The sequence below is a fragment of the Elgaria multicarinata genome, chromosome 2 (assembly GCF_023053635.1).
Source record: "Elgaria multicarinata webbii isolate HBS135686 ecotype San Diego chromosome 2, rElgMul1.1.pri, whole genome shotgun sequence".
In the NCBI taxonomy this organism is placed as follows: Eukaryota; Metazoa; Chordata; class Lepidosauria; order Squamata; family Anguidae; genus Elgaria; species Elgaria multicarinata.
The window spans coordinates 14,519,400-14,541,627 of NC_086172.1; the positions used below are offsets into that span (position 1 = coordinate 14,519,400).

Consider the following 22,228-nt stretch of genomic DNA (forward strand, 5'->3'; position numbering starts at 1 on the left):
CAATACTTTTTACTTCTTCAACCCTTGCAATTTCCCCCAAGCCCATGTCATGTCATTTTACTTATTATTTATTGCATTTTTATTCCGCTGAATAGCCGAAGTTGACTATCTTGGCTGGATACACAGCGGTGCTGCACTTTCCTGATGAGCTTCCCCCTCCCCTCCCAAGTCCCGGGCTTCTCCTCACCTGCACTCAGGCATCTCTGTGAGTTGTGGCCTTTGTCTTGTGCAGATGCATCTCCCTGGGCCACGATGTTGGGGGCTCCAGGGCATTGTCCCCCATTGTCCAGCAAGATGGATTTTTTCCACGGACAAATGGGGAACCATCTGGCCTTTGGGCTCAGCCCACCATCCTTCTGCAGGGGCCTGATCTTGTTCTTCCTCAGGAAAGAGGGGAACTGCCAGCCCCTGCGATTTCCAGAGGACGTGGCTGCAGCGGCTCCCGGTTCTTTGCCGCTTCCTTTTTTTGGGTCCACCTTAGATTGGTGGGAGTGAAATAAGCGCTGCAGCTTGGACAGCCTGGAAGAGAGTGAGGAGAACATGAGGAACGGGGCTTGCAGAGGCCTCCTGATCTGCAGGACTAAACTTTGGGGCTTACTGTGGCTGATGCTATATTGGGTTGTGGGATTTTGCTGTGGCTTAATTCTCATTAAAGCAGAGCTGCCCTTTGGGTTGGGAGGATGGGAAAAATACAGATTTGTCTTTAGATTTCATAACACCCCCCCCCTTACCAGAATTGTTACCAAAAATCCAAACAAATCTGGGTTTTTCCTGTCATATGGTCACCCTAGAATGGGACAGCACCCTCTAGTGGTTCTTTTGCAGCGCAGCTTCACCTGCACATGGCAAGAAATGCTGACAAATCCCAACATATTTTAGAAGAGTCGGGTTATTTGAGGCTTATTTTTTAATGTAAAGACTGGGAAAAGGAGACTTACAGGTGGCTCATGGCAGCGTCAACATGAGCCACGAACATCCGTGAGCAGCCAGTCATGAGGGTGCTATAAATCACTCAAATACAGGAGCCCAGTGACTTGATGTCAAATTACTTTGATTGACTTGTACCCTACCCTGAGATGTTTTACATAGGGAGGAGGGTGGTCAGAAACATTCAAAGAATAATTTGCTGATCTACCCCATCCCTTCTCAATGATATGGGCGGGATAGGGGGGAGGTATGTAAGTTTTTCTCTGAATATCTGGATCTTTTATAGAAAATACCACCAGAAGAAGGAACCCACTAGGGAGCATGGTGAACAATGATCAGACAAGAATGCAGAAGCTGCTAAGAAATTCCACTTACATGTCTCACTCTCTCTCTCTCTCTGTTAAGATATCGGAAACCGATGATCTAACCAACTGTGGTCTGAAAGCATTCAGCCTCTTCCCACACTGAGCAACTCTGCCCTCCTGGCTCATGAAGAAGTGGAGGACATGTCACAATTACCTTAGCAACGTCGTAACCATGGGCATTATTGCTGTTCAGTGGCACTAGTCTTGGCTTGGCCTTTCATCCATGTTGAGCCTTTCACTCTTACACATGTGTTTGCTTCTCATTCAAGCTAGATTTGCACATGTGCTTCCTTGGAATAGTCTACTTCAGAAATCAACATTCTAATTCAACCCAAAGACCCCTATCATTTAATTTTCATAACGCTAATGTATAACGTGAATATGGGTGTTGGAATTTTTCTTAAGGCCAACACAAGGGCTACAGCTGTGTGTGTTTCGTGATATAGAATTGGAAAGTGTACTTTTGGACCTATGGGGTGCAGGCCAGGCAGAGTTGTTTTGACAGTGGAACTGCAGCGCAACCCAAGGCATGCTGGTTTTTACTGGTCAAAAGAAAAAAGTGTTGTTTTTGGTTGTTTTAGACGCCTCAGAAAAGAACAATTGTGTGAAGGTGAAGGTGTAAACCTTTTGATAAAAGACTATTTGAATAATTTTATGTGAAGCTGTGCCCTCCCAGCCCCCTTCAAAACTATTATTTTTAAGGAAAATCTTGAAAAATGTTAGGACCGTCTTCTTTATCTGCCTTTCTGGCCTCTAGCCTTGCTCTTCCGCCTCCCTCTTTAGCTCTCTTTTGACTAGCTAGGCCTCCATGGCAGCCATTTTGTGACTAGCCACATCTAGTTTTGTGGTGGTGCCCAGAGCAGTTTCTCACATTCCCAAATGTGCCCACAGGTCCAAAACATTTTGGGTCCATGTTCTAATGTTCTAATCAGTGTGATGTTGTTGTGGCTGTAGTTTTCTGTGAGTTTGGGGGATGATTTGGAGGTGATGTTCCTATTAAATAATGCATTTTAGACTCATAGACCTTTCTTTCCAATTTGTTTGCTATAATTGGCATGACGTATATTTTGTAACAGTGGCTGACAATTGTTCATCCTTCTTAAAGAAACTTTAAAAAATTAACAGGGTTTGCTATCATCATCATCATCATCTCTCTCTCTTGCTTGTGGTGGTTTTTCTAGATGAACATGATGGGCTTTGCCAAGTCATGCTGACTTTTACTGATTCAGAAATGTCCTCACTATTGAACATTTAAGTATGACTGCTTTCTAGATGTTGGCGTGCATGTATTTTGGTAGGCCTAACTTCTGGAGGTTTTCTGTAAAAAAAACAATGATGTCATGCTGGTGACTGATGTGACTAACAAATAATTGTAAGTTTTTCCTGTTGCCATAGTTCTTTAACTTCCATAGCCAGTGGTGTATATTTCTCTCTCTTTTCCTCTTCCTTTTCTGCAACATTTTTGTCATTAGGTATTGCAATTTCAATGAAGTAGGTGTGTTTTTCTCAGTTGTTTTTGACTGTTATGTCTGGTTGAAGTTGAAACAAGCTAAGAGGTGGTAGCCTTTAGTCCATTTTGTTCCATGGCTAACATTTGCAGGCTAATAGTTTATACTGTTTCTGAATGCTTGTTTGTTTGTTTGTTGTATACTTGTCAACTGCTTCATTTGTTCAGTGGTAGCAGTATGCAGTAAGGTGATGGGGAAACAGTGTTAAATGTTAGGAAAGGTTAGACTATGGTAGAGAAAAGCCAGGAGCCACACTACTGCTTTATAGCAGTATTGAAGTGCACTGGCAACTGTTGGGGCCCATGACACATACCATATACTGCTTTCATACCACTTTCATAGTGTTATATCCTGCTTGGTGTAGATGTGTCATGGGTCCCAACAGTTGTCAGTGCACTTCAGTACCACTATAAAGCAGTAGTGTAGATCCTGCAGTGCAGTTCAATCAATCTATAAAGTAATAGTGTGGCTCCTGTCTTTTATATACCGCTTTCATAGTGGAATACCCTGCTTGGTGTAGCTGAGCACACAGTATAGCAAAAGCTTCAACGTACAGCAAAAGCTACAAAAGTAGGAATGAGTGAAGTTAATTTCAGATACATTGAATGTCTCACTTATACTTTATTCCAGTGATTTTAAAATTAAGATGTTACGTAGAACAGGTTTGTCTTAATTGTGTACTGTGAAATCAGACCTGTGACCAAGGCCATGTTTGGGTGGGCACGCCCCTTTGGGGGCTGGACATGTTGGTGAGCATGCCCCCTTGGGGGTTGGACATGTTGGTGGGCACCCCCTCATAGGGTGGCCATGTTGTCCTCCTTTTTGGTTTCCAAAATATGGTCACCGTAGCTGTTGTAGTTTATAAAAAATACCGTGATGACTGTTGGCTTCATTTATTTTAAACTACTGCTGCATGTCGAAGTGATACTACCTTCCTGAACCATAAGACTAATGAAAAACACACTCTGTTTTCACTTAAAGCACTGCTGTTCCTTAAGCAAAAGGAAACCCACAAGCCAGGCATTCTGAGATTAAACGCGGAAACTGTGCAACAAAAGAAGAATTCAAGTGAGTTTACTGATAACAAGTATAGCTTCTTTGGTGGTGAAATTGCTCTGTAAAACTTTTTCACTCCCAGTGGGGCTTCACATACCGCCTGACAGAAGAAAATGGTCAGAGAAACCAAGATTGATTGGGAAAGCAAGGCCCAGGGAGCATTTTAGTGCTGAAGTACGACACTGGGAAAAACTCCCATGCAGCCTTCCTTTCCTATAACTTAGTAACATGCCTTAAAACTAACTCTTTTTCTCACACACACACTACACACAGCTATAATTCTGAAGTGCTCTGATATTCTGTGTGGTGTGTGTTTAACCTCAAGCATCCTTGCTTTTTAATGCCAAATAGCACAAGCAGTTAACCTTCCCCTAGAGATTCAAGACAGCTTTGGTGCTGTGCATTCCTCTCTTAGCAGCGTTTTTTGGAAGGTGAGATTTAAAACACACTTCTTTCTAACCATGTGTATGCATGCTTGTGGGGGCATTAACTTATTTACATAAATGATACAAAACAACAACTTGGGACTTCAGTGGAAACATTTGGGTCATGGTTATTGGTTGCATGACTCATTCCAGGATTGCAGTATAGCAGTGGGATCACTTTTTACACTTGTAATGTTTCAGTGTTAAATGGTTAATGTTCCATCAAGGGATAACTTGATTGGAAGTGATGGAGAACCGCCCACAAACCAAGAAGCTACTTCATAAAGAATTATGTACATTTCAGATACTTCACTATTTGGGAAGCACATATTCAGGTTTCCTAGATACTTTCTTTAGGAGGATAAGATAGATTACACCAGAGTTATTTAAACAGAATGGATTGTGATGTTGTTTCTGGGAGTTAAAGCTGCAGAAGACTGAGAAGCACAACTTGCTAACCATCAATAGAAATGTAAGATATACAAAGGAATTAGTAGGAATCTGAATCCAATACAAAGTTCAAGGAATGCAAATAATTTTCTACAAGTGGATAATTTATTGTATAATATATGATTAATAACAGAGTGTCTAGAAGATAGATCAATATGTGATGGAACAGGAAACGGGACCACAATTTTAAATATTTAAAGGAGTAACAGGATGTGTCTGTTTGCTTTTTTGCCCTCTGTTGAACAAAGCAGCAGTTATAGAAAGTAATATTTAACATACACAATGTGGAAATGGTGTTGGTGGACAAATGAGTGTTGGACAAAGCTGCCAAGGAAGGTGTGGAATTGCCTCTGCTAAATTGCTTTTGAAAAGATGCTTGAAGTATATAAGTACTTATGGAAATAACTGGATTGGAAGACTCATGTGCACCACCCTACTTGCATGAAAAAGTAAGAAAAAAGAAGTAGCATTTATTGTTTGAAATACAACAACTGCTCCCTTCCTAAAGTTGGAAGACCTAAAGAAGGTACTGCACGCACTGGTAACTTTGAGGCTCAACTTCTGCAGTGCGCTCTACATAAGGCTACTTTTGTGCCTAGTCCAGAAACTTCAGCTAGTGCAAAATATGGCAAATCGTACACCTAGGGATGACCATATTATAAAATTATTATTATTATTATTATACTGACTTTAAAATCACTCCACTGGTTGCCACTTAGTTTCCGGGTGAAGTATAAAGTGTTGGTTATTACCTTTAAAGCCCTACATGGTTTGGGTCCAGGTTACCTGCGGGATCGCCTTCTCCCATACAATCCGCCCCGCACACTCAGGTTCTCTGGGAAGAATTTACTTCAGTCACCCAATACTAGACTGACAACCATTACCCAAAGGACCTTCTCTTCCACCGTTCCCAGACTGTGGAATGGCCTCTGGGAGAGATCTTCCAGCGTAATAGTATTTCTGAATTTTAAAAAAGCTATAAACACGGATCTCTTCCAGCAGGCCTACCCAGTAAAATTTTAAGATGTCTTAAAAGATTTTAATAATGTATTGGTTTTATGTATTTAATCAGTTTTATGTATTTTATGTTTTTGTATTCAGTGTTGTTCCCTGCCTTGATCCAGAGGGAGAGGCAGGTAAGTTGTTATTATTATTATTTTGTTATAAATCAAATTCACAAACTTGTATGGAGTAATAGTATAGTATAACCATGTTAGCCTTCTGTTTACAAATTTAATGGTTCAATGTAGCACATAAATAGACTGTTTTGGCTGTTCAGATATTTTAATAAATTGGCATGAGCTTTCCTAGGTTACAACCCACTTCACAGCATCTGACGACAAGCAATTGTTATGCAGGCGATGAAAGAGATTCCTTTAAAATGTCATGCATTCTAATAGAATTTTCTGAAGTTAGAAATATATGTTCATTTTTAGAGGACATTATAGATTGGTGGAGCTGGTATGTGCATTTTCTGTGGTTGTTCCTGTGTCTACATTTGTCAAGTCCAAAATCTGATCTTAAGGACTTGGGTAATTTATATGTTTGTGAAGTAGCCCTCAGTGGAAGGCCAATTTGGAGAGGAATTTTCCACAACTGCTGTTCAATTACCCATTTATGATGCTAGTTCAACAGATTAAAGGCACTGCCCTTCACTTACCATCATTTTTAATAAAAATTACAGCAAGACTTTTTTTATTGGCTATGATGGCTTTTTATTGGCAATGTTGTTCATTCATGAAATTTACACTATATTTTACAATCTATTTGCACAAGAAGGGAATTTAAATGATGGATGTGGCATTCACTGTAGAATGTGTGTGTGCGGGGGGGAGTGTTGAAGTATTGCCATCACTTGGAAAGAAAACTATGAGGATACTACTTCACAAATGGGAAGCTGTTTGTGTGAACCTGTATTTCTGTCAATAACGAAACCAAAATGGAGTTGTAATGACAGGTTGAAACTAGCTAAATTGTGTGGGAAGCTACTTCCAACAGCAATCACACAGTACTGTTTTTCACTGCTCCTGTGCTGCAAATGTAATGTTCAGAAGCAGTCCTAATTCTTCCAGCAGCTTTGCCGTTAAGAGATACCCCTGGATCTTGGCCCACACCTGTATGCCCAGGTGGCAGGGCAGTAGTGGCCAGGATCCTGTTTACCACCATCATCTTATACATCAGCTGTGCCTTTTCCTGGAGAAACCATGGGCCTTCCTAGACCTGCTGGCTTACGCCAGCAGGGAGGCGGGGCCGAGGCGCGCTAACATTAGCGCGCCTCCCCCACGCTTCCAGACGGCGGAGCCGCAGGGAGGACGCAAGCCCTGTGGCGTCCGCCATTTTTGTTTTGTTTTGTTTAAAGGGGCCGCGGGTGGCCCGAAGGCTCCGGGAAGGTAAGGGTGTTTTTTATTTTTTATTTTTAAACGGGGGGGGGGGGCGAAGGATGGGAGGGTGGGTGGCACGGGGGGAGGGTGGGTGCGATCGCGCCGCCGCCGCCCAAGCAAGCAGCCGAGCGGTGTTTGCCCGGGCAATGCCCGGGATGGGGCGGCATTGCCCGGGCAAACGCCGCTCGGCTGCTTGCTCGGGCGGCGAGGGGCGCGATCGCACCCGCCCTCCCCCGTGCCACCCACCCTCCCATCCTTCCCCCTCCCCTCTTTCCCCCCCCCCCCGCCGATGGGCACAGCGCTCCTATGAGCGCTGTGCCAGGTTCGCGGCTTTTCCGCGAAAAGCCGCGGAAGTCTCCACACTTCCCCCAGCCCCGGCCTGAGGCTGGAGCTGGGGAAAAAGCGCGCTATAAGTGACTTAGCTTATGGCGCGCTAGACCAGGCCTCACTGCGGCCTGCCGCCGGATTCCCCTGTGCGTCATCTGGACGCACAGCAGGGAAACCGGGCTGGAAGGCGCGCTAAGGCCTGGTCTAGCAAGGCCCCATATCTTGTCTTAGTCATTCCCACTCTAGTCACTTAAAAAGTAGATTAATGTAATGAGATTTGTTTGCAAAGTAGCCCTCAGTGCTCTTAAAGACAGCCTGGGAGCTGTGGTTCAAATGCAGCTGCCACAGTTCTGATGGAGATGGTAGGTCAGATCACATTAAACCTATCCTTTACCAGTTTCATTCATTGACATTTGCTTCTGAGCTCAATTCAAGGTCCTGGTTTGGATCTTTAAACCCTATAAATGGCCTGAGGCTACCGTATCAAGCATCACCTCCCCATTCCACCCCTATGGATCTGTCTGGAAAACAGATTCCATTCCTGAGGCCATTCTTTAGGTCCTCCCTCCATTAGATATGGGTACTCTAGGTAGGGTCTTTTTGGTTGTAGCAATCATGGTTTGGAACAGTCTGCCAAGATAGATATAATTGGCCCTGTCGCTGCTCATTTTTCGAGAGGCAGCAAAGATGGTTCTATTGCAGAAGGCTTTTCTATGATAGTTACTTTGATAAAGATTTGACTACTAATGCCTTTTAATTTTTGTTGTAAATCTGCTTTTAGATTATTTGTTATCTAGCTGATATGCCTGGTGTTGCTTGGGTCTGTGAATAATGTTTGATGTATAATAAATTTCTATGCAACTTATTCATCTTTAGGTTGGTTGGTTTTTTTAGTTCGGTTGTGTTAGTAAATTGTTTTGTTAGAATAAATGGAAAATTATATTAATAAGAACTATATTTTAAATTACGGCTTCATGATAAACCACATTTTTTGTTTTACCTGAAATCCTACACCTCCCATCATGCCTTGGCCGGAGCAGCCGTCTAAACTTCAAAAACAGTCAGGACACACAACACCCTTTCTACCAGCTAAAAAAGATGCAAACCTAAAAAATACATTTTCAAAATATACCTGGCATTACCCAGATATCTGAATAACATATAGTAGGGAAATGGATCCACCACCTTATGGTGCTGGTGGCATTATGCCCCTGCTATGGAGCCACATAGACGATAAAACCATTTTCAATATCTCCTGCTGAAGAAATTTTATTTATGGAATGTCCTGAAGGAATAATAGCAATTTGTACTGGTCATGACCATGAGACATAGTTTGGTGGCAAGAGAAGACTCTTGGGAATTCCACCCAAGGCGTGCTGGGAGTTGTAGGCCTGGTTTTTTTTATTAAATTCTTTAAAAATACGTAAAATCCAAAATTTCATGTTTTTAGATTTTTCTGGTACATTGTACAGCCAGACTTATCAGCATGCCAAATTTCAAGTTTTTACCCTGCTTTGCTCGGAGGTAATCATCTTAAAGTAGCAGGTCAGTGCTAGGCCTGTAAGTTAACCTCTAAACAAATTTAATTCATTAATTCCCTCTCTTGCCTTCATGACAAGGTAGGCAAAGTGGCTGATGCTGCTCCTTGACACAGCATCGAGGAGTAGCATCGCCAAGGAGGGGAGGGAAGCGGCTGTCAGTAGACGTGCACCACTCCGGCCAAGTCCTGCTGGGGCTGCCTCAGCCCACACTTCTCACCCATGAAGTGCTCCATCAGGAGCCTGTACTGAAGGGTCGGGGCTGGCCCCCTTCGTCAAGCCTGTTTCTGGGCACGTGCAGAGTGTTTCCCTTTCCTCGTTCCCTCCCTCCCTCTTAAGTGTGAAGGCTGCATGTGTGCTTTCCTCAGTTACTGAGAAAACTGATAACAGTGTGGGGTGCCTTTGAGCATGTCCAGAGTTCAGCCTCTCAAAGACATGCTGTTGTATCTAGTTATGATTTTAAAACCACACATGGCAGGTGGGAGGAGCCACCGCAAGTGGATGCAGCCCATTTATGTGGGTTGTTTCCTTTTATGTGGAATTGGGTTGACTGACTTTAGGAATCACAATGGCCACCAAAGGCCAGTAAGTCTGGCCTCCTACCCAAGGCATGCTGGGAGTTCCACCCAAGGCATGCTGGGAGTTGAAGGCGTAAACCTAGGTTTTTATTAAATTCTTTAAAAATACGTAAAACCCCCAAATTCATGTTTTTAGATTTTTTTCTGATCCATGTACACAAAGACCTATCTGGGTGAACAGCATTAAGGCAGCACCGTATGTGGAAGTGGTAAAAATTTAGGGACATAGGTGACACGTACATACTTTCTGTTTTATAGGTCAAGGTGTGTTATTGTGTGCTGTTTAGTTGTTTGTAAGCTACCTCAATTTTTTTTTTAAAGAAAAGGATAGAAATAAAATGAATAAATACACTAATTAGGGTGCCATCAGAGGGGGAAAATCATGTTTCCCTTCCACTTTTCTGTCCCACAATAGGGATGAGCAGCTTCCTCTTTCTTCACATGGGGAAGAAAGAGGAAGCCAGCAATGGCCACATGGCCCATTCAGTGGGCGTTTTTATCGTGCTGCTTTTACTGGACACAGCAGGAAATGGTGGCAAGTTTCGCTTCCATCAAAAAAATCAGATTTACCAGGTCTTATTTTGTCATGGAAAAAAGAGCAGAAGTAGTGGGAGGCGGACAGCATTGTCAAAAGGACCCATGAACATCTGTAAGTGACCAGTAATGAGTGTGCTATACAATGAGGTGCAAGACCCCAAAGAGGAGGTTTGACAACCTGAGTTTGAAAGATATGGCTCCAGCGGTTTTTAAAAATGTTAAAACCTCAAACTTTAAAAAAAATCCTAAAAATCAACAGGTGAACAGATCTGTTTCAAACTTAGCATGGCTAAAGACCTCCTTGAGAGATATCATGGTGCCATGTTTTTTCTTTACCTTTAAAAATGACCGTTTTGTTTTTAAAAACAATTTTAAAACCTCAATTTTTTTAAAAAAAATCCTAAAAATCAACAGGTGAACAAATCTGCTTCAAGTTTGGCATGGCTAAAGCTCTACCTCTATCACGGTACCAAGTTTCCACTATTTATCTTTAAAAATGACAGAACTGTAAGCATTTTTGTTAATTCCCCTTAAAGTAGAGCTGCCCTTTGGGTGGGGAGGATGGAAAAATCCCCCCTTCCTGGATTTGTTACCAAAAATCTTAACAAATCTGGGTTTTTCCTGTCATATGGTCACCCTATGTTGACAACATGATTAGCAATACGTCATGGGTTTTACACAATTAAATAACAGGCATGGGGAATGGAGAGCAATAGTGATTGGCGTTGCAGTGCATCTCAGTAAAAATCACACACACAAATCTCACTCACACACCACGGGCAGCAGTTAGCATTAGTACTAATGCTAATTGCTGCTTGGGACAGAGGACAGTTACCAAGATTGTGGCTGAGCAGGAAAGGCTTTATTAGCATGGCCCTACCTAGCATGATGCGGTGTTCATCATAATTACCCTGCCACCCACCACAGCATGGCAACCTTGGCAGCTGCTTGAAGTTTGCAGTGTTCTACTTGCTCTGCTCTGCTCTGCAACGGACTCATTAATTATAAAATGCTCTGGAACTAGTTGAGAGATAGCAACATATACAGGGGTACAACAATGGCTCACCCAGGCATGGGTGAACTATGTGGACACCACTGCAGAATGATGACCAGAGGGGAGAGGGTCCACGTACCGCCTTTACGGGCAGCCGTTGCTTCATGAGATTAAGAAGCTGACGGCTAGGCCTACAGTGTGCAGGTGCCAACAATGTGGCCAACAGTTACCAGTGCAGAGATTACAGATGATGTCAACAGCTGTCCTCTACCTTCACTACAACCAGTTAAAATCTGTCAGTAAGGTCATGGAGCCACTTTTCCCTTCAATGTCTGATTAACCACTTTCTAACTATTTATTTATTTATTTAATATATTGCTACCCCAACTTTTAGGGCTAGCCTACAATAAAAACATTAAAAACATATATAGGGAGGCAACCAAAGTTTGGTGGGATTAAAAAGTACTTTGGGACCACTGAAGGGCCGCAAGAGAGGAGGCCAACAGAGTTCTCATGGCAGAGAATTCCAAATGTGGTCCCAAAAATCATCCTGGCACTAGTGTTATTACTGTTGCATTACTATAGGAACGTAGGAAGCTGTCAGACCATTGTTCCGTCTAGCCCAGTATTGTCGACACTGACTGGCAGCAAAGGCTCTCCAGGTTTCAGGCAGGATTCTCTCTTCGCCCTCCCTGAAGAAGCCGGGGATCAAATCAAACCTGGGACCGTCTGCATGCAAAGCATGTGCTCTATGAGCTACGGCCCTTCCCAACACTCGCACCATGTAATGCGGTGAGTAAAAATGCCGATTTACTACCAGAATTCAGTGATGTGTTGGGGAAAAAAAGGTTTTTTCCCCTTCAAAACGAAGTGCACAAGGAGGAAAAAATCTGCCTCTCTTTTGCTGCCACACCACCAAATTTCAGCAGCAAATTGACAGATTTTCTTGTTGCTCTAGTTACATTGTGCAAGCATCGGTTTTCGCTGGTACTTACAATCTCTGAAACTTTTGAGATTGATCTGAGAGGCTTGTGAGAGGATGGGAGCAAACAACTTCCTCTAGGTATGGTAACACATTTTTGTATATATTCCCTCAAATCTTCACATCAGTGTGATTTAAACACCCGCTAAGGAAAGGATGACACCAATATTTAAACAAAAGCATCTGGCTCCAGACAGTAGGCCCCACTAAAGCATTAATTATGCCCTTGTACTATGATCGCACCAGCTGCAGCTGGAATGTTGCATTCTTGTGTCTGAAGTCTCAAAGGGTGACAGCTTCATTCAATTTGAGAATGAAAGAGCCAAGAATTCAAATCCTCCTCAGAATGCATTGTTCTGGAGCCCCACCTAAGTTTTTCTCCCAGTGACTTAAAGCTCAAACATTACATTGTTATGCATTTTTGAAGTTACTTATCCTCATCCTACACTTTTACTCACACAGCTGCCCATGCACATTCCTGAAGAGCATGGCTTTTATACGAACAGTATCCAAACTGTCTATAACACCATGTCTTTTTTGCATTTATGTGCAGTTTGAATGCCAGAGAAGTGCAAGAGCTAACTGCAGACAGCAATTATATTTATTTGTATCCCGCATTTTGCCCAATACTGGGCCTCAAGGTGGCCTTACAAAATTTAAAACATATACATTTTAAAAGCTAGGAAAAGAAATGTACATTTTTTTAATTTTTTTTTTTTACAAAATTAAAACATTAAACGTTTAAAATACATGACAATTTTACAAGTCTTTAACATAGGTGGAGGACGAGATTATTCTCCAAAGGCCTGTTGGAACAAAAAAGTTTTTGCCTGCTTCCGAAAGCCCATCAAGGAGGGAGCCAGTTTAGCTTCCCTGGGAAGAGAGTTCCAGAGCACTGGAGCAGCCACCGAGAAGGCTGCGTCCCATGTTCCTGCCAAGATGAAGATGGTGGGACTGAAAGAAGGGCTTCCCCAGAAGATCTCAAAGCATGGGCAGGCTCATAAGGGAGAATACGGTCTATCAGATAACCTGGATCCAAGCCATATAGGTACTTCCATAAAGTACTAGGACTGAAACCAGGATTAACTTGATTTTAGTGGGCATTTGGCTGTGATTGTACAGGCAGCACTTTGTTGGGTCCAGGTGGTGAAGAGAAAGAAACTAATTAGACACACAGACTTAGCTGGAAAAATAAATTGGCCACAACTTTATTGACTTTCACTGGAATAGGCATGGCGGTGGGATAGGGCGTGGATCCTGTCATTGGCCAGCCCGCCTGCTATGCAATTCCCCACTCCTGGCCCCACATGCCAGGAGCACTGGTGATGGATGGCAGGGCCAGGGGCTGCCATGACACAGACTGCTAATGTGAACTCTCTACTAACCTGGATGTGGCCAGCTTGCAACTCCCATGCTGGGTTGGTCTTGGTGCCATGTCCCAGAGATCCCTTATGGGAATCCCACCATGGGACAGGGAGGAGCCCAACAAAAATAGAGACTCGTGGATTTTTTTACTTCCAAGATGATCCAAGTACTTTTGCTTAACTGGAAGGGATTGGGTCAAGGAAAAGGAAACAAATGGCTGAATCCAATTGGCATCCCTCCACTGATGGATGGCTCTTTCAACCCGCAATGTCAGTGGAACAGGGAAGGAAGCAATTTCAAACAATTTCTCCTCCCTTTGTGCCAGTTCCTATAGTGTTCTAAAGGTTCTCCCGACTCTCTGGAGTAGATTTTGGTGGATGTGGAGAGGGGGATTCCAGGGCAAAAGTAGAATTACCAGAAACCATCTCTCTTCCCATTCCATTCAGGGAGGCTTCTACTGGATCAAGGAGCCTTCCATCTGTGGTGGTGTACCAATTGGATAACTCGTTATCTCCCCTCCCACTCCAACCCCTTCCAGTCAGGATAAAATACTTGGATTTCCAATGAGAATAGCCATGTGTCTATATTATTATAGAAACATAACGAATGGATTTTTTTAGCATTCTACCACTATAAGGCTTAACAGTATTTGTTTTGATAAGAAACAGGTGAGTAGGGGCTGGGCATTACACATCCACATTTTGCTCTAAAGCTTGTAAATCACAGATATTTCCAAATGTGGTTGAGTTTTACCGTGGAACATTATGTATCACATCTGAGGTCCCTATGAAGGAAGTTAATAGCTACCCTTTGATCTCGCTGCTGCAGAGACTGGCTCTGGGAGAATGGCTGGGAGCACAGTTAGGTCATCCATTCTCCAGCTTGTAGTTATGTGAGTCCAGGTACTGCATTGTGTGTTATACAATATAATGGAAGAGTAAAAGGAGAGGGCTTAAATAATGGAGCAGGGCTGCCACAAGAAACAGAAGTTTGCAGCAGCCTTGAATGTTGCTGCCAGCTTATTTTCCACTCCATTTAGACTACTCTTTCTTGATATACTAATTTCTAATATATTGTTTCAACATACTTCCTTCTTAATTACCGTTACTTTGGTTGATAATAATAACGTTAGAAACATATGCTCCATTGCGAGAATTAGCCTAAAAATCTAACAGTGGGGCTGGAATCCCTTAGTTGTCCCACCAGTCTGTTTCCATGGTAACCATCCTGATTGCATTAGTGCATAAATCAGTTTCTGTGAACTTCCAGCATTTGTCCTCTCTGATGTCATCTGGATTTGAACCTGTGACCCGGCCTAACAGAGGCAGTCTCTCATTATTAGGTGCCTTTTAGCTACAAAGTTATTTCCTCGTCACAATGAAAATAAATGTGGAATTAAATGTCTCCATCATCGCAAACATATGCAAAACCTTTTATGCATATGAGATGTGATTGCCTCACTGAAAGACCCACAAATTGCAAAGGCATTTTAGGATTGCCACATCCACATCTTCAAATATATTACCCTGCTATAAAGAGCATTTGTGCATGCTTGTGGCTTTTGATTGCGGGTGCAGGGATCACTGTTTTGAAAGACATCCCTAGATATCTTTCCCCAGAAGATGCACTTTACATTTTCTTCACATCTTGGTACCTGATTATCTTTCACCACTTAGTTATTGATATTATTATAATCTGGAACCTGTGAAGAAGCAAAAAAGCTGCTCTGGGCATGTATACAACATTTTCTTTTACTTAGGAACCAAACTGATTATTTAAAATGTTCTAAAGTATATGAAGTTTAACACATATATTATCATTGTGGCTACTAAGTAAAGAATGACCAATGTAACACCATTTTTTAAAAATGGGATCCAGAGGAGACCCAGGAAATTACAGGCTGGTTAGTTTAATGTCTGTTCCAGGCATTGGTTGAAAGCGTTATTAAAGAAAAAAAATAGTAAGCATAAAAAGGACAAGTTCTTCTGGGGTGTGGGGAATCAACATGGGTAAGTCCTGTCTCACTAATCTTTTAGAGTTCTTTGAAAATGTCAATAGACATATAGACAGGGGTGATGTGGTGGACATTGTTTACTTGGACTTTCAAAAGGCTTTTGATAAAGACCCTCACCAAAGACTCATGAATAAACTTAGTAGACATGGAATAAGAGGAGACATCCTCTTATGGATCAGTAACTGGTTAAAGAACAGAAAGCAGAGAGTAGGAATAAATGGTCAATTCTCCCGATGGAGGGAAGTAAATAGTGGGGTCCCACAGGGATCGATAGTGGGACCAATTCTTTTAAGCTTATTCATAAATGATCTGGAATTAGGAGTGATCAGTGAAGTGCCCACATTTGACAATGACACCAAGTTATTTCAGGTGGTTAAAACAAAAAGGGATTGTGAGGCACTCCAAAAAGTTCTCTCCAAGCTGGGAGAGTGGGCATCCAAATGGCAGATGCAGTTCAGTGTAAGCAAGTGTTAAGGTGATGCACATTGGGATAAAAAATCCCGACTTCACGTATAACCTGATGGGATCTCAGCTGGCAATTACTGACCAAGAAAGAGATCTTGGAGTTGTGATGGACAGCTCAATGACAATGTCAACCTAGTGTGCAGCCACTGTAAAGGAGGCAAGCTCCATGTTAAGTATTATTACAAAAGGAATCAAGAACAAAACTGCCAATATCATACTGCCTTTATACAAATCTATGGTGTGATCACATTTAGAATATAGTGTACCGTTCTGGTCACCACACTGAAAAAGATACTGTAGAGCTGGAGAAAGTGCAGAAAAGAGCAACTGAAATGATCAAGAGACTGGAGTATCTCCTCTATTAGGGAGGGTTACAACAGCTGGAATTGTTCAGCTTGGAGAAAAGGATGCTAGGGGGAGACCTGGTAGAGGTGTACAAAATTATGCGTGGTGTGGAGAATGTGAATAGGGAGACATTTTTCTCCCTCTCCTGTAATACTAGAACCTGGGATCATCCAATGAAGGAGATTGGTAGGAGATTCAGGATGAATAAAAGGAAGTACTTCTTCACACAGTGCATAGTTAAACTATGGAATCCACTACCGCAATATGTCATGATGGCCACCAATTTGGATGGCTTTAAAAGGGAGTTGGATAAATTCCTGTAGGAGAAGGGTATCAGTAGCTACTAGCCCTGATGTCTAAGTGCAACCTTAGCTGAGGCAGTAAGCATACGCCAATTGTTGGGGAACATTGGTGGGAGGGTGCTGTTGCATCCATGTCCTGCTTGTAGGTCTGTGGTCAACAGCTGGTCGGCCACTGTGTGAACAGAGTGCTGGACGAGATGGACCCTTGGTCTGATCCAGCATGGCTCTTATGTTCTTAAAGGAAATGCCACAGATCTACACTTGTATCCTCTAATTCAAGGTGTGTGCAAGTGGTGAGAGAAAGTTATTCCATACATATTGCTAAAGATCATTGTTATCTTTCTAATTATTTTTCATGTTCCAGGACTGAGCATTGACAGTAGTTTTGTGGTGAAGCCCCTTGCACATATTGGCCCAGTTCGCATGATCAAAATAAGCCACAGTGGCTTATTTAAATTGTGCATGTCAAGTGTACGCATGGTGCAATTTCCATAATCACGGCGACTTGTTGTATCAATGGAACCCAGGTGGGATGGCTTGTTAGCAGGAGAAACAACCCTCCCATAACCCTAAAACAGCCCATGGATTATTGGAGGGTTGTTTCCCTCTCCAACAAAATGCAGACAAAATAGTGCACAAGGCACACAACTACTATAGTATAAATGTTAAAGTCAAAGACAGGGTGAACAGTTATAACGAACCAAAGGTTTTACAACAAGAACAAAAATTCAGCGTTATTTTAACAAAAACAATCTTTAGCAGATAATTTATAAGTTATAAATGTTGTACAATTGTAATAATTGTAATAATTGTAATAATAATCAATAGTATTGAGACATGTATAGGTCTCTTCAATATTTCAAAACCTAATGAACAATACAATATAATGTAGTTACACTAGGAATCTACATGTAAAATCACAAATAAGTCTCTTCAGTGTTTATGGACCTTTTAAACAGGCTACCGGTTTATAAATCCTGTTTTTGCGAGTTACTTCCTCAGAGACACTGAAAAGAAATAATAATAGATAAAAGTTTTATTATCCCCCATGAACAAATTGAAATTCCAATCATAATATTGTTGGTGCGAGAAGTATTCAGTTTGGTGTAAGAAGTTTTTAACTCACCAACATCTATAGGGATAACACTGTGGGGGAAAGTGGGGCATTCAAACCTCCATTCCATGTGTAATCTCTGTAAAGAAGTATATATGAAGTCAACCTTAAACAATAGTATTTATTATCAATAGAGGAATGGAGAAACTCCAATCTTGAAAACCCAGGCAAAAGCCTCAAACAGATTCTTAATGAGCAGCTGGTAGCTGTTAGTTCATTCAAAGGCTTTTTTATCAGTGAAAAGCTGATAACTAATTGGCAACCAGCCGTGGTTAACCCAAATAAATAGAATAGTCTATATTGATATTGAATCCATTAGGCTGTGTTGGATTTAAACGGAAATTCCTTTCTGCCTCTTTTTTGAGAAGTAGATTATTATAATCACACCAGTTATGTTGGTGAGTGTAAATCCTGTCGATCACCAAAAATTTGAAATAATCATATTTATGTGAATAGTCAATGAAGTGCTGAACCAACCAATGGTGCTTCCAAAATATTATATTTCAGTTTGGAGGGGTGTTTGACGATCCTTGTCCGAATACTGCATATCGTTTTGCCAATGTAAATTAAGTTACATAGGCAAATGATAACATAAATGACATGTTTTGTAGAACAGTTTGAAAAATGACGTAGCCGAAAAATCCGGTTATCTAAGGGATGTTGGAATTCCCTTGTTTGAAAGGTTAAAGAACAGACAGTAATCCCCCACATCTGAAATCACCTATTGAAAGGTGATTTTCTTAGGAGGGTCAATATCTGAGTGTATAAGTTGATCCCGAAGGCTTCTTCTTTGAGGTGTGGTGGTCCTGGAAGGTAGCTCGCTATATGTATGCCAATCCTTCCGGATTGATCTTAGGATAGCGTAGGCTAGTGGCGAATGATCAAAGAAGCAGGTAATTCTATTAACCGAGGGCCTTGAAGATCCAGATAATAAATCTGATCTAGGAGTAGCATCCACCCGTCTTTCAGCTTTCGTAATAACAGAAAGTGGATATCCCCTGTCCAATAATTGGTGGCGGAATCTGTTTTTTTGTCAAAGAAAATTAGAATGTTCTGAGGAGTCCCTTTTAAAATGAAAAAGTTGCCCAACAGGTAAGTTACTGCGTACATGTGGAGGATGAAAGGACCATGTACATTGATGGTGCTATATAAATAAATAATAATAAAATAATAATAATAATAATAATAATAATAATAATAACGCAAAAGAGAATTTTTATCAGTAGGATTTATGTATGTTTTCAAATAGAAATGATTAGAGTGGTGATAGACCATTGTATCCAGGAAAGAGACCTCATTCTTATCAAAATGAAAAGAAAACCTGCATTCTTTTTGTATCAACTACTGCCTTCTCTAGGCATCCCTCTCCAACAAGCCATATTGCCCAGATTCAGATGACATGACAAACTGCACCCGGGTGATGATTATAGAAATCACACCACATAATAGCCCAAGCTCATTATGATCATGTGAACCAGGTCATTATGTGGGACCCTATTTGGCCTTGGGGTGTGTCTATACGAGGGTGCCTTGAGCCCCTACTATCCCGCACTTGCGCTTCTGCCAGGTAGTCCCCATGGCAAGGAGCATAAGTGTGGCAGAGGATGGGGTGGACTGTCGTCTGCTCCAGACCGCTGGGCACCGCAAGGCTCTTCACCAGGCAGATCAGCAGCAGAGCCAAGGTGTTGCTCTCCTTGGCTCTGGGCAGCTGGGGAAGTGGTAACCCCACCTCTCCCCTCCGTGGCCCCCAGTGTGGCGCTGCTGCCCTCACCTTGCCGGGGCACTTGCCAGCACTTACAGGGAGGCACTGGTGAACGAGGGGCAAGATCCACAATACAAGGCAAGGCGGGGGCAGCGAGAGGGAGCCGTCAGCTGTGCCGGAGGCTTTCCGACGACCAATCAGGGGTCGCTATTGGCTGGGAAACGCCTCCAACGCAAATTTGGAAGATGCTGACAGACTGGGGATGCGCCGTCACCTCGCTGGAAGAAGAAAAAGTTGGGGTAAGCCCCCGACCTTTTAATTTCGGGTCGTTGAAGGAAAGCCCAGGGGTGGTTCCGTGATGGCTGAAGCGTCATATAAACGATGTGCCGCTAGTGTGGAGCTGCCCCGGGGGCTTTCCCCTCATGTAGACAAGGGCCCTGCTATCTTTTTTTTAAAAAAATTTCACTCTCTCTCTCTCTTTTTTAAATGTATCTCCCTCCCTTTCCCATCATCTTTCTTCTTCCCAGTTTCTGTCTCCCCCTGACTTCGTTGAGGAAGACCACCTGGGTTACCAAAACATACTTAATGATAGGGTTTGTCCCTAAACATATATATTTTATGGCAGGCATGAGACTGTCTGACTAGAAAAGTGGACAGCGTAAGTGAGATAGTGTGTGCTTTTAGCCACTTTTAGTATTTGCAACCAGAGTGGTAAATGAACAGTTTTTCATCTAGGCCTTTCAGGTTTAGTTTGCTCCAATCTTATTCTGTTATGTTGTACAAACGATTATTAAATTCTTGCCTATCCCCTCACAACACTGTAAATCGCTTTGGGAGGTTGTATATCTGAAAAGCAGTATGGAAATGCTTGAAATAAATAAATGTAACTGGGTCCATCCGTTGTATATGATGAAGTTCTTTGATAATGTTGCTAGTTGCTTTGGGTACCAACAGCGACAGAAAGCACCCCTTATTTTCATCACAATTTTTCTGTTAGTTTAATTAGTTCCTGCTTGGGTGATGTCATGGCTATTAACTAAAAGTACACAGTGCTTCAGAAGCCTTCAAACAACACAGAACCCTCACACACATAACAGTTCAAACATCATAATGTTTCTCATTATATTAGCATGTGTTCCCTATTATTTGGGGTGGGGAGATCATTTATAACTACTGAAAGGGTCTGACTCATTTTCATCTCATTATAAGCTGATATACATCTCCCATCCTGTGTTCTAGAACAACTCTTCTTTTCCAGTAATATGATGTTGACTAAATTCCTCTACTTCTTGAAATTAATGTCATACATTACTGTTCTTAATGGAGCAATTGGGGGGCTAAGATCATTCTGTGTTTGAAATTCTGCCAGCAGCACTATGGGAAATGGCTTTTGGATATTCCCCATGTGTGGTTTTTGGGGCGTAGAAGGGAGCATTCTTACCAAGGACACTTTGCAAATGGGGCTGGGAGGAGGATCCTGGTGGCTGCAGCTCACGGAGGAACTGGCTATCTCTGAGCAGTACAGGCTGACCCTCTTCATGGATTTAGCGAGTGAAAGAAGAAATGGCTACAGAATCCAGTCTTTTTCCTACATGTAGAATTGGCAGTGTGTGTGTGTGTGTGTGTGTGTGTGTGTGTGTGAGAGAGAGAGAGAGAGAGAGAGAGAGAGAGAGAGAGAGAGAGAGAGTTTTTTTAATTTGACAGCCCTGAAATTTTACTCAGGTAGTAAGCAGAACAGATGACGACTATCTGCTTCACATTTCATTTTCCCCTTCATTAATTGATGGTGGCATTTAAGAATAACAAGTAAAGTGCTCATGTATGAAACTTTGAAAATATAATAGTTTCCTACTTCTAGTGCCTTTCTGTCACTAAAAGCAGCAAAAATTATAGCCTGCAAAGTCTCCTTTTTGTTTTGAAGTTGATGGGTGAATGGCGATGCTCAGAAGTAAGACAATGTTATATGATCGTATCTCTGCCTATACTTGTGTGTGCTGCTCTCTGCTTTTGCTGGTAACAACTAGAGTTAAGATTGCATTTAAATGGATAAAGATGAGGTTCATAAGTTTCTGTTCTCAGGGCACCTATTGCTGCATGTAACAACTCTCTTGAACTAATTTACATTTGCTCCCAAAAGAAGTGTTTTCTTTAAAGGTACTGGAGATTTATTAAAGTAGCTCTAGATTACAATTGTAAAACTTTTCAGGTGCATTATGGTGAAATAGAACCACTTTACTACAAGTGTTTTCAAAAACATTTGCGGATATCCAGCCAGGTGTATCCCAACACTGTCAATATCCACAGGATGGGTTCTGGATTTTTTAAAAAGAAAACAAAGCCTGGCTTCCACTTCTCCACGACAGCACCATAGAAAAGCCATTGGGTGAAGCAACTTCTCTTGTCCCAGTGGAGTGAAGATTGTATGTCAGGCAGAGCCATAAAATCAATGAGAAGCTGTAATGGGGAAAACAGGATCTAGAAGTAGTGCACCCTTCACAAAGTCTACTTAAATGTACTAGTCCTCATTTTTTTATAAAGTTGTGCACCTGACAATGTGAGCCAGTATGGTATAGTGAATAGAGTGCTGGAGGCTTGGTTTCAAAATCACTGCCCTGCCCATTGGGTGACTTGGAGCAGTTACTGTTCCTCAATCTGGCTTCTTCACAGGGTTGTTGAGGATAAAATGCTGGGGGAGCTCCTTGGGGGAAAGGTGGGATAAAAATGAAATTAAATGAATAAGTTGTGGCAAATTGAAAGATATACAACAACAATTCCAGTACAGTTTACAAAATGGTAACATTGTTGTACATATTTTAAAGCCTCCAACCACTACAGAGAGGAAATTAGGCAGAA

At 42.0% G+C, this 22,228-nt stretch overlaps 1 protein-coding gene across 1 annotated transcript in view; it reads right to left on the reverse strand.

Annotated features, from left to right (window-relative positions):
• Positions 1 to 20,915, reverse strand: part of IQCA1 (IQ motif containing with AAA domain 1) — a 168,536-nt gene extending 147,621 nt beyond the window's left edge. The window contains exons 1-3 of the mRNA XM_063115867.1: positions 20,817 to 20,915; positions 19,216 to 19,480; positions 12,082 to 12,145 (exon numbers count right to left, since the gene is read on the reverse strand). Coding sequence (XP_062971937.1) covers positions 12,082 to 12,145; positions 19,216 to 19,480; positions 20,817 to 20,915 — 428 coding nt within the window. The remainder of the gene's footprint in view (positions 1 to 12,081; positions 12,146 to 19,215; positions 19,481 to 20,816) is intronic.
• Between the last annotated feature and the right edge of the window lie 1,313 nt (positions 20,916 to 22,228).